At 46.8% G+C, this 12220-nt stretch overlaps 1 protein-coding gene across 2 annotated transcripts in view; it reads right to left on the reverse strand.

Annotated features, from left to right (window-relative positions):
• Nucleotides 1-12220, reverse strand: part of ARRDC1 (arrestin domain containing 1) — a 566873-nt gene that overhangs the window by 341524 nt on the left and 213129 nt on the right. For both annotated transcript variants that reach the window (XM_078642021.1, XM_078642020.1), the window contains exon 3: nt 7067-7117. In XM_078642021.1, coding sequence (XP_078498147.1) covers nt 7067-7117 — 51 coding nt within the window. The remainder of the gene's footprint in view (nt 1-7066; nt 7118-12220) is intronic.

Here is a 12220-nt window from a genome sequence, read left to right on the forward strand (position 1 = left end):
CCTCGAAGAGTGGCGACGTGATAATCTAGGAGAGGGTGAGGACCGCCTCCTCACTGATGAAGATTTTCTCGGAGGAGTACGCTCACGTCTCCTTGGAGAGTGTCTTGGGGGCGATCTTGATCTTGATGCAGGTCTTTCAGTAACAGGTGACCTGGAAGAAGACCTTGGAAGATTAATTCTCCCTATCTTCCAATCTTTAAGATCTCCCAGCCATCGTGGTGAGATATTAGTCATTGGCTGAAGAGGGTAGGAGCTCTCGAGGGCTCTGGAGAGACCTGCACAATCTGTAGTCCAGGAGAGGAAGAGGCACTCCCAGAAGACACAGTAGCAATGTTAGACCGGTCTTTAGACACCGTTCTAGGCCTCTTAGCTGCCGGAGAAACCGACGGCGATCTCCTAGACAACGACCTCCTCGGCGGCGATGGTCTCTTAGGTGTCGACGTCGTGCGCCTCGACGGCCAAATGGCTGGGGCTCTTAGACGTCGAAACCCCTGCTGGCCGGTTCGACGTCGACGTCATGGCACCTCTCGACGGCGACCTTGACATATGTTCAGAGCCTCTCGGCGGCAACAGTCGACGTCGATGAGATGACGTCGAGTCCCGACCTCTTGCCGCCGTAGGCAAGCCAGACCTGGACCGCATACGTGCAGGAGAGCTCATCCTCGGTCTTTTCTCACCTTGCTTCAACGGCGAGATCTTCTTCGACGGCGAGGGATGCTTTGACGTCGACGGACGCCTCGACGGCGATTTGGATACCGATTTTGAGCAGAGGTACCTTGGAAGAAGATCTGTCCTTCGACGGAGTAGGAGACCGATGTTTTCTCTTCTCCCCTTTATCCTTGCGCTCTTTGTGATGAGAAGAAGTCTTCCTGGAGTGAAAATCTTCTCTTCCACTCACTGTTTCTCCTCGGTCATACAGGGACTGCAGCCTGCTCTTCTCCCTCCCCCTGAGGGTTCTGTTAGAAAACTTGCTGCAGTGGTAGCAGAGTTCTGGCTTGTGAGAAGATGGTAAACAAGCAATACAGACCGAATGAGGGTCTGTCTTGGCCATTTTTTTACCACAGGCCGGACACTTAACAAATAAGGCCGGCCTTATGACTGGAAAAATAGCCCAAAAACAGTAAAAAATTGTTGAATTAGTCAAACAATGACTAAAGACGTCGAGTGAAGATGAAAAAATTAGAAATATATCAGAAGAAAGTGATAAAATATCACAAACTGGCGAGCTCAATGCTCCAGGATCCTCACAGGAGACGGAAAAAAGAACTGACCTGTCACCTGTGGTGCATGATGAGAGCCTGGAGGCTCATGGAGGTCTTAAAGGCACGGCGCAAATTTTTTCCAGTTGTTACTATGCAGCCTATCTAGGCTAAATCTGCCTCTATGATCCTGCTTGTTTTTACCTTTGAAAATAAAGGTTGTGTGTTTCAAAGAAACCCAGGGCAGTGTTTCTTCTTTACATTATCATATAATGTAATGTATAGGTCTTTATTTAGCAAATGTAAAAGTTTTACATGCAATAATGGCAGTTTTTGAGCCTAGTATGGTGTATTTCAGGCTGCATATGTATATGCATATTATCTATATATATATATATATGGGTATTTAGGTGTATTTATATGTATTTATATATATATGTAGATATATGCATATTATTGGCTATTGCTCCGGGGTCCCGCACGTGGGCGGGACTATTCAGGGCTTATGACTATTGATGAGTATCCCCTGGAAGAGAAAAGCCTGTTTCGCAGTTAAAGGCTTAACTGAAGCAGTATCTATTGGTCTTGATGACACCGGTGATAATGGTGTCACAGTCGTCGACAACAGGATCATCGTAGACGAAAAATTCGTCGTCAATGGACTGGACGTCGACGGGCCCGCCGTCGATGGACTTGAGGCCGACGGGCCCGCCGTCGACGGGACAATTGTCGACGGGGCTGCCGTCGACGGGAAAATCGCCGACGGGCTCGACGTCGACGGGCTCGACGTCGGCGGGCTCATCGTCGATGGGCCTTTCACCGTAGATGACTTCATCGACGAGGGCTTCTTTGAAGACGAATGCTTCTTCGTCGACGAGACAGGATAGGAGAAGTGATGGCTGTATTAGAGATCATAGCCGTTGAAGAAGAAGTAGAAGTTGAGATGGTAGTCACAGGTGAGGAGACAGGAGAGCTCTTACTCACGGTTAACTTTGAAGATTTCTTGAGAGCTGAGGCTCCAGAGATAGAAGATGGAGATCTCTGTGAAGAGCCTGAAGTGGAGTGGGAGGATTTAGCATGTTTTCTCCCCTCACTTGGATAATCCTCTTGAGATTTCGCGCTCTGTTTTCATCATCCGTAGAAGAGGATTTTAGCCATAAAAGAACTCTGGCCTCCCTATCCCTTAGAGTCTTAGAAGGGAAGGTGCGGCAGATCTTACAATTTTTTGCCTCGTGTTTAGGATAAAGGCAATAAATGCAGTCCTTATGTTGGTCATCAACATGGACCCTTTTCTTCTCGCATGTTCTGCAAGGTCTAAACAAGGCCTTCTTGTCAGACATCCTGAAGCTTAGAGAAAACTGAGTCAAGACTCAGGGAGACTCCCTTCCACACGACGTGCGGTGAAAACCTGAGGAGAACTGGCTATGCAGAGAAGAATCTAGAGGATGCTGTGAGCTGATTGGTTGGAGCAAAGACGTTTGTCTTTTTAGCATAATGAGGTAGATAGGCTACTACAAACTAGGCCTCGGGCCTTCTCATAATGTCTACTACTGTAATTTACTTTTGGCACTGCTTTTTAATATACCGTGGGACTCCCAACTCGGCGACGAAGGATGATTGAGGCATGTAAATCTATGAAAGATACCCCAATACTGGATAAATAATTTATTTTTGGAATATTACGCCGAGCTTTATCACAGCAAACTGGCTCTAGGTGTCGATTACATAGGGGGGTACCTCGCAGACCTGGTCCTGCCACACTTGAAGAAGGAGCAGGAAGATCTGCTCGGGAGTGAGATCACAATAGGGGAAATTAGGAGCGCAATAAAACACCTGGGGTGGATGGACTCCTGATAGAAGTCTATTCCAAGTATGTAGATTGCTTGGCCCGCGCCTACAAACAATGTACTGGGAGGCAAAGGAGATTGGGCGATTGCCGGTGACAACTGGGAAGGCTATTATTGTTCCCCTTTTTAAACCAGGGAGAGAGCCCTCCGACATGGCAGCATATCGCCCACTCTCAATGTTGAGTATGATCCTCGCAGCTTTGCTCCTCCCGTGCATGTCACAGCTGGTCCATCAGGACCAGGCGGGTTTTATCCCTAAATGAAATAAGTCTTCTAATGTGCAGCGATTACTTCATATTTTGGGAGAGGCCCATAGCTTGCCACCTACCGCAATGGTTCTCTTGGTTGACATTGAGAAGGCCTTCGATAGCCTGGAATGGCCATTTCTTTTTCAAGTCATGCGAATAATGGGTCTGGGAGAGGCATTCGCCGGATGGACTCGACCTCTCTACAACTTAGCAACGGCCCGAGTGTGGACGGGGCGGTGATTTCATCGCTTTGTTTAGTGGAGCGAGGGACGCGGCAGGGTTGCTCACTATTGCTGCTGCTATTCGCGCTTACGATAGAGCCACTGGCCGCGCGGGCAAGATGGGGGGCACTATGTAGGCCTGGAGGTACGCGGGGACATGCAGTATATCTCGCTCTATGCTGATGACCTGCTCATGTTTCTGGCTGCCCCAGGGGAGATCCTGTCGGGAGCGACGATGGTCCTGCGAGAGTTTGGTACGGTCTCATGGCTCCAAGTGAATTGGACAAAGACTTGCCTGCTTCCGGTACATCAGGCGATGGAGAGTCCTGATCATCTGGAGGGCATACGATGGGAGCCTCACTGTTTTCCTTCTCTGGATACTAATATCTATCATAGGCAGGAGGACCTTTTGGAGGGTAATGTGGGTAGAGCGGTGCGCGGGATCAAAGGGATCATGGCATACTAGAGCACGCTACCGCTATCAGTAGCAGGCTGCGTGGCACTGTTGAAGATGGTAGCACTGCCTAGACTATTATATTATTTCAGGACGCTCCCGATATGGGTTCCAGGTTCAGTGTTTGGGACGCTCCGGTCCATGATGGAGGGGTAGGGGGGATTTATGGGGGGGAATGGCAGACGACGCTTAGCACTGACCATGATGATGCGGCCTAGGGCAGAAGGTGGATGATCGGTCCCAGATTTTGAATTTTATTACCTGGCTGCTCAATTGCAGTGGCTTACCCAGGTGGTGGCTAGGAAGTTCAGAGGGGCAGATGGCCCGACGGACCGATGGTTCCCACGCCATGTTCTATCCTTTGTTGTCCTTTGCCAGCGGATGCGAGTCAGCTCGTTGACCTATGAAGAGAGGGCACTGAGATCATGCTGGAACCGAAGCCGTCGCAGAGGTGGAACACCTTGTCCATATGCCCCGGAGATACCTTTGAGCATGTGTTTACGGCCCTTCCGCATGAGGGGGAATGGTCAGCCCTGGCGGGATGGGAGGAGCGGGGGCTGCCAATGGTAGGGGACCTGTACGAGGAGGGGGTCCTTTTGCCTTATCAGGCTCTGCAAGATAGGTATGACCTACCCAGGGGCGATTTCTTGCTGCATGCCGCCTTAATATCAGCGATCCAACAGCACTGGAGGGGAGGGCTATCGGAACCGCAGGCGTCCCTGACATGTCAATACGTTGTGATGGCAGCGGGAACGGTCAAAACTATAACATGCTTATATAGGCGAATGGTGGCAGAAGGACTACAGCCGCCGAGTCACTTGCAGGAGAGGTGGAAGGCGGACCTGGGTAAAGCTATGCCAGAAACGACATGGCCTAAGAAAGTCAAAAGTGTGTGGAAGGGCACGCGTAACGCTAGATTCCAACTTATTCATTCCTATGTATTGCTTAGGGTGTATTTAACGCCAGCACAGATAAATAAATATTTTCATGTGGACACAGCCCGATGCCAGTCGGATGCAGCAGATTTTCCACATATGATGTGGAGTTGCCCGCAGCTAGGGACGTACTGGGAAGAGGTGGTAGCTGTTTTGTGTGGAGTGACAGATAGGCAGATAGAACCTGACATGGAAGCATGCATACTATACTGGTTCCCAGACACAACTCAAACTAAATTCACGAGTACGTTTATGGATCTGATGTTGCTGCTAGCCAAGTGAGAATTAACAAGACCGTGGTAAGCTAGGCAGGGACCCAGCATAGAGCGTTGTAGGACGGAGTTTGCTGCTTGGGCACCTAGCGAGAGTGTGGTTCGGTTTCAGCAGGCTAGGAGCGCTAATAATGAAAAGGCACTGGAAACCGCAAAAGCCTGGGAGGCATTCGTTACGTTGCCCGACCTGGACTCGGATAGCGAATCCTTAGATGAACGGGTGAGAACTCCCTTAATAGACAGCTTATAACGGGGCTCCTGTGGGCCTGGGGGACGAGGCAGCGGATTATCGAATGGCTCAGACTAGGCGACTTTGGTGAGACAGCAAGAGAGCCGCACAGAACACACCGGTGGAAGGGGGTAGGGTGGGAAGAGAGAGGGGGTGGCGAGTAAATGGGGGGAGGGGGGGCGGATCCTGCCTAGCACAGAGATACATGGTGCTGTGGTGTGTGTATAGTAATCAAGGTTATTATACCATGCTCGGGGGGGTCTTGTGGACACAGTTTGACAGAGACTACAAAAAGGACAAAAATCGAGCTGGTGGTTGTGAACTGATGTAAATGTATCAAGATATGTGCCCCTGACAGTAATGTGCCACAATTAAGGGAGTTGTGTGTGTGATGAAAAATCAATAATATATATATTTTTTTTTAAATGACTGACGGGTAGGGGAGCAGCCAAGACTCGGGCAGGGGTTGGTTTAATTTAAAATTAAAATAAAAAGTAGTTAACTTACCCTGCCCAGTCCCGAATCGTCTCTGCTCTTCTCTTGTAAACAGGAAGCAGGCAGCCTCCATTCCCTCCCCTAAACCAATCACAACGTGTCGGGATGCCCACCAGCCAGGCGTCTATTGGGAGGCCATTTTCTCCATGTAGGCTGCAGCATACAAAGGAGAAAAGGCAGAGTGTGCATGACTAGTTTGGCTGGCCCCAGAGGGCCGACCAAACAGTCAGCGCCCTTAGCAGTGAGCACACCACTCCTCCCCTGCCCTAGAGCAGACCAGCCCACCCCCAGCCAAACCCTTCTGCTTTCTCGCAGAGCGAGAAGCAGAAACATGGATTAGTATTTATAATACCATTTTATGTTTCTAATTCTCGTACTGTGAGAAAGCAGTGGGGTGGGGTGACGCTCCTCCGCCCACATGGAGGAGCCGCCCCTGGACTACTGCCATCTCAAACTAGTAGTATGTTACCTTTAGTGAAACATTTGGCTATTCGGTTTTCCTCACAGCTTGGCAAACTGAGACAATTTAAAGTGTACAGGTTTTTCTGGTTCACAATAGATGGCGGCTAAACAAATTCAATGTACATGACCTAGCCATTCGCCAATGCTTACTACCATGCACAATACCCCAATATAGATTTGTTAACATAAAAAAGGTGCATCCCTTCAAGTTACTAACAATTCTACCTCTAGTGGATGGTATGGGCTCTAATGGAAAACCCAATATTACTTTAAAATACATCCACGCAGCCTACATCCATTTAGTATACGTGTGTGTACAACCAGGTTAGTACAGATAGCTCCACTAAGCAAACTCTTGGCAACTAACCCAAGTAAAAACGGCTAGTTTTGGGAATAGATCAGCGCTTTAACACATTCTAACAAATTTCACTTTTTTAGACGTTCTTTGGAGCACAAAGCCCTACTTAACTCAAATAAAAAGCTGTTGTGTTTCAGTGCCCCTCTGAACTATTTCAGTTACCTACTTGAATTCAGTGCTTTGTACAAAGTTAGCTGGAGAATAAATAAGACTGGAGCTAGTCAAACATTTCTAGTCGGGAGGGGGCGGGGCATTATAAATCTCACTTACAGAGATGAAAAGCTCTGCATTTCATACCGCATCAATGTATTAAGACCAATAATTTAAAGATAAGAATTAACCTTACCGGGCAACAGGAACTGGAATGGAAACGAGTGTTCTCCAGCAGGCAGAGTCCCTGCAAAAGATTGAAGGAACAGGAGATGGAGATTTTCCAAAAGCAATAACATAAATGCTCATTTGATCACACATATAGGTAATCTGTAAAAATATAGAGTTAAAACTTAAGAGTTATACTGTTCTTTTAATGCACTTCCACATGAGTTATCATGCCCACTTCCATTACAGCAAAAAACATGCATGACAATTAGCTACTACAATTAAATGCATTGCTAGTTTTCCAGATTGCTAACTGCCTTACACAGTTTAAATACAAGTACACTGACTCACTACTTGGAAGGGCAAATACAGTCTTTACCCTAAGTGGAACTCTGATCTACCAACCCACAAAACCCCAAGCAAACTTCACCAACAACATCTCAGACTTAATCGCCACTCTATCCATCGACAATGCTTCTAGGAGACTAACTTCCACATCGAAGACCTGACCTACTACAACTCAGCCACACTCCTCGAAATCCTCAGAAACCTCAGACTCGCCCAACTCATATCAGCTCCCACCCACACTGTCAGATATATACTGGACCCTATTTTCACCTCACTCAACGGTATCATGATGAACACACCCACTCCCATCACCTGGACCGGCCACAGTCTGTTTCTTAGTTAACAATCACCATCACAGAAGAACCACCACGACAGGCCCTGACCGGCAACACTGAAACACACTATCCTAGGTGGATTGAGCCTCCGTCCCCCACAAAAACCAATCAGAGCACACAGGCCACCTATCCAATGAGGTCACCAACTTAACTGGATCACTGCATGCGCCAATACCATGGCCACTCTAAAAAGAAGCACAGTAGCAAGAACACAAATTAAGTAAGGCGAGCTGGTACACTGATCTTCTCAGGTTGACAGGTCACTGCAAACAACTAGAATGGAGATGGAGTGAGCCAGAAAGAATTGGACAAGTAAGTAATCAAATCCACCCAGAGAAGCTATCACAAGCAAACCAAAAGTAAGGCACTAGCCAAGTGCAACAATATCAGCTTACTGTCATGAAGGACTTCACCACACCAGCAGCAACCACCATAAACATCACCCCAAACCAAGAACTGGAAAACAACCTCTCGGACTACTCCTGTAACAAAATCGTATGCAAATATGCAAACTTCAACCAACAGCTGGACCCCATCAACTTGGAAATAGGTTTTCTTGTTATCAGACAACAGCGACACCTTTATACTATGGAACCCCATCACCACAGAGGAAATGACAGTAATCACAAAGACCATCCATGCTTTCAACAAAGATTCGAACCCCACAAGCATATTTCTCATTCCTATCCTAAACACCTCCATAGACAGCTGCTTTCATGGAAGCCTGAAAGCATACAGTCATCAACAACCTCTTGAAGAAACCCTCAACAGACCCAGCCAAACTGAAAAAATTACCAACCGATCTACTTCCACACTTGGCCAAAACCCTAGAGAAAGCCATAAACAGACTACTCGCCAACCATCAGCTCTTCAATCCTACGCAATCAAGTTTTAGATCCAAACAGTACAGAAACAGCCCTCATAGCAACAACATAAGTCAGTCTGACCCTCGACAGAGGGGAAAAAAACGCAGCCCTCAACCTTTTCAAATACTCCGCAGCCTGCAACACAGACTGCCACCCCATCATAATCAAAGAACTTCATGAAGCCTGCATCCATGGATCCACCTCCAGTGGATTTGCACCTTCTTCACCAGAAGAACAAACAAACAGTCATCATGCCAGCTTACTCCTCATAAACTCATCTGCGGAATACCACAGGGCTCCACAATCAACGCAACCCTCTTCAACATCTACATGATGCCACTGACATACTTCATCTGTGCACAAAACATTGACATACTCACCTACGCCGATGACACACAACTGATATTGTCCCTCTAGGGCAAAACTCACAACACCAGGAACAACTTAAACTCCTGCATGACTGAAGAGGCCACCTCGATGAAATCCAACTGCATCAAACTTAACACAGACAAGAACAAGCATTTGCAATGCAATAGGTCTCGCATTACTGAAAGTTTGAGCTATTGGCGTTGCATTATTTTTTGCTATGCTAATTGCTCAAACTTTCAGTAATGCAAGACCCATTGTATTGCAAATGCTTGGTTTTTTACGTTATTCAGAAGCTTAAGTGCTGTGCAAAGTATAAAAAACATTGACAAGCCAATAGATTTTGCATAGGCAAAACCTATTGGCTTTATCAATGCTTTCTATAAAACACTTCCTAAATCATGTTCCTGCATGCCTGATGTGAGGCAGCGTACAGACAGATGGCTTAGAGAAGTTGTGTCACCCTGGGCTATTTTGTTTTCTGTTCTCCATTACGTTTTCCTCCAGTGAAATAGAGGATATGTAGGTCCATCGAAGGTGTTCCACATTTTGACAGACGTTCGACAAGAGCTTACACTCACTTATAGGGTGCAGACCCAAAGTGTTTATATTAGTGGGGGTGAGATTTTTTATGACATGGCGCGCAAGAGAAAGGCAATATGGTTCCAGGTACAACAGCAAGTGAACAGTGCGGCACATGCATACGGCCTGGGTTCCTCACAGTTGCGCAAATCACGCTGATTTGCAAGGGTCTAAGACCTCGAACCCTAATCTGATTCTCACCAAAGCCAAAACAAGTTAGGCCAAAACAATTTGTAGGCTTTTTATTTATACATAAAAGAGTCTCTGCAAATAAAGCAAGGAACATCACTGTACAGTAGCCCTTTCAGAGTGCACTATACCAGCACTGAAATCGTTAGTAAAAAACAGCAGTACTCTTACGAGAGGGGTATGGTCTGGGGCAATCGACTGACTGGCACTGCATGTCTGAGATCTTATCTTGAGCACCTTCTAGTACAAGATTTTTTAAATCAGTGTTCAGTGTGGAAAACCGACTGAATATAGTTGTAAAGCTGAAAGGCTCTATTTGAGTTTGCTTTAGATAAATACATCTACGAAAAGACAGCCAATACCTAAAGGGTACTCCACTCAACTAGCAAAACAAACCTGCAAGTTGGTTTCAGACATATTACAAAACCATTAGAGGGGAAGAAGTGGCAAAAAAAAAAAAAGACGTGCCTTAAAGCATGACATAAGTAAATGATCTTGATATAAAACAAAATATATAAGTATAATGCACCCAAATCTGTAATCCTGCTCAGTGACAAACACCTTGTGTCTACACCACCTTCGATTGTTAACTAATGAAGTAAGAGCAGATTATATACCTACGGAGTTCGGATAAACGGAAGGTAGTCGGTCTATTGCAGAAACTTAATTAGTTGAAAACAAACGTGACATGCTCGTTTAAAAGGTGCTGTTTAGTCAATCGAAAACACATGATTTGTCCACCACATGTAATGAAACTAAACAAAACACTTCGGATATATTATTCATGCTACGGCCCAAATATTGACAAAGATATTCGTTGTAAAAGATGCGTGCGACAAATAATTAGCTCTTTAAAAATAATTACGCAAGAATTAAATATGAATTAAAAAACATTAAAATACAATGACTAATTCAATGCAGCACAGGCCTGGTTATTGCCCCATGTCTGGGTAATAACGCCCCTCGGACTCTGACATGACGCGAATGGTGCGAGATACGGGGCAGCTGGCTGCATATGGCAGCCAGGAGAGTAAGGCACTGGAACGGATTACACACCCTTCAGCAGGAGGCTAAGGGAAAGAGAACAGCGGCACTGTCAGGGGAGGCCCTGCCAAACGTAAGCTACAGTTCTGCCGGTGCATGGGGGCTACACGGAGGCAGACAGTGACCGTGACAGGTAAATGCACTTGCTGTGCTAGTGAGCTCTGCCGTGTTAGTTATTCCACGTGCCCTCCTCTGAACTCCTGCCTATGCAGCTCTACTGTTTACAATTGCTGCATGTTTCGGAGTTGGGAAAATGCGAGTTAATGTTAGGCAAACTGTTTGTGGATCCCAAGATGTTACAACCAGAGCTGGGAGTACGGCAGGCCGAGTCTGCACGGCATGCTCAGCAGCTGCAGTGGTGGCTGCCTGTACAAACATAACAAGGAGGACCAGTGGTGCGCACGCACCACAGAGGAGCAGGGGCGAGGGAGCCTGTTGTCTGTGCCGCTGCTGCACGTAACAGACATCACTGGGACATGGGCGGTTACATTTCTGAAAAAGCTGGAACAAGCACACACCTTTCACAAATGGCGTACTGCCTGTTTTACAAAGATGCACGCAAAAGCCTATAGCTGATGAAAACAAAAGCACACGCACAAGCGTGTGGTCAGCTTTCAGAAGCCCCTACATGAGGTCTCTCGCTGCGCGAGCAGCGCTGCGCACTGCAACGCTAGGCACGAGACCTAAAAAGTAGCAAGCTTCAGAAAGAATGCCTCACTGATAGACTCCACCTGGTTTCCTATAGACCTAGGACTCACCCCAAGTACACAAGTAAGAAACCTCAGGATCAACAACAGGCTGGACAAGAATGCACAGATCAACGCTGTTACCATGGCCTGTTACCATACACTGAGGATGCTGAAACAGATGTTTAAGTGACTTCCTAACTCCAGGAAAACACAGTCACCCCAGCCCTTATTGCCAGCAGATAGGACCATGAGAACACACTCAACACACAGACTTCAGTCAGTCCAGAACAGCCAGACTGGTCCTCAATCTTCCACACCGGTCGCCACACTTTAGGTAACTTCACTGGCTCCCCATAAATCAGCGAGCACACTTCAAGCTCCTCACCCGCACATACAAAGCACTACACGACACAAGTTCAGCCAACCGTAAACAGCTGCAAACATTTCTCACCAACACCCCAACCAAATCTTCCTCGGGGATTTTAACCTACACTGGAACGACACACATGATCCCTTATTGTGCTCTTTCAAGGCTTTCCTCTCTGACCTCAACTTCACACTTCACCCAGACCTGCAAGGGACCCACCCACAAAAAGGGCTCCACCCTTGATCTTATCATAGCTAAAGATCTCATACAACTTTTTTTTAATTATTTTATTTTTGAAGACATTTTGCCATTATACAAACAGTAGCAGTATAACAGATTCTTCCAACTCGGTGCATTGACTATACAGACTTTAGATACAAGATTCAGAGGCATACA

This window comes from Lissotriton helveticus, chromosome 5_1 (assembly GCF_964261635.1).
Source record: "Lissotriton helveticus chromosome 5_1, aLisHel1.1, whole genome shotgun sequence".
NCBI lineage: Eukaryota > Metazoa > Chordata > Amphibia > Caudata > Salamandridae > Lissotriton > Lissotriton helveticus.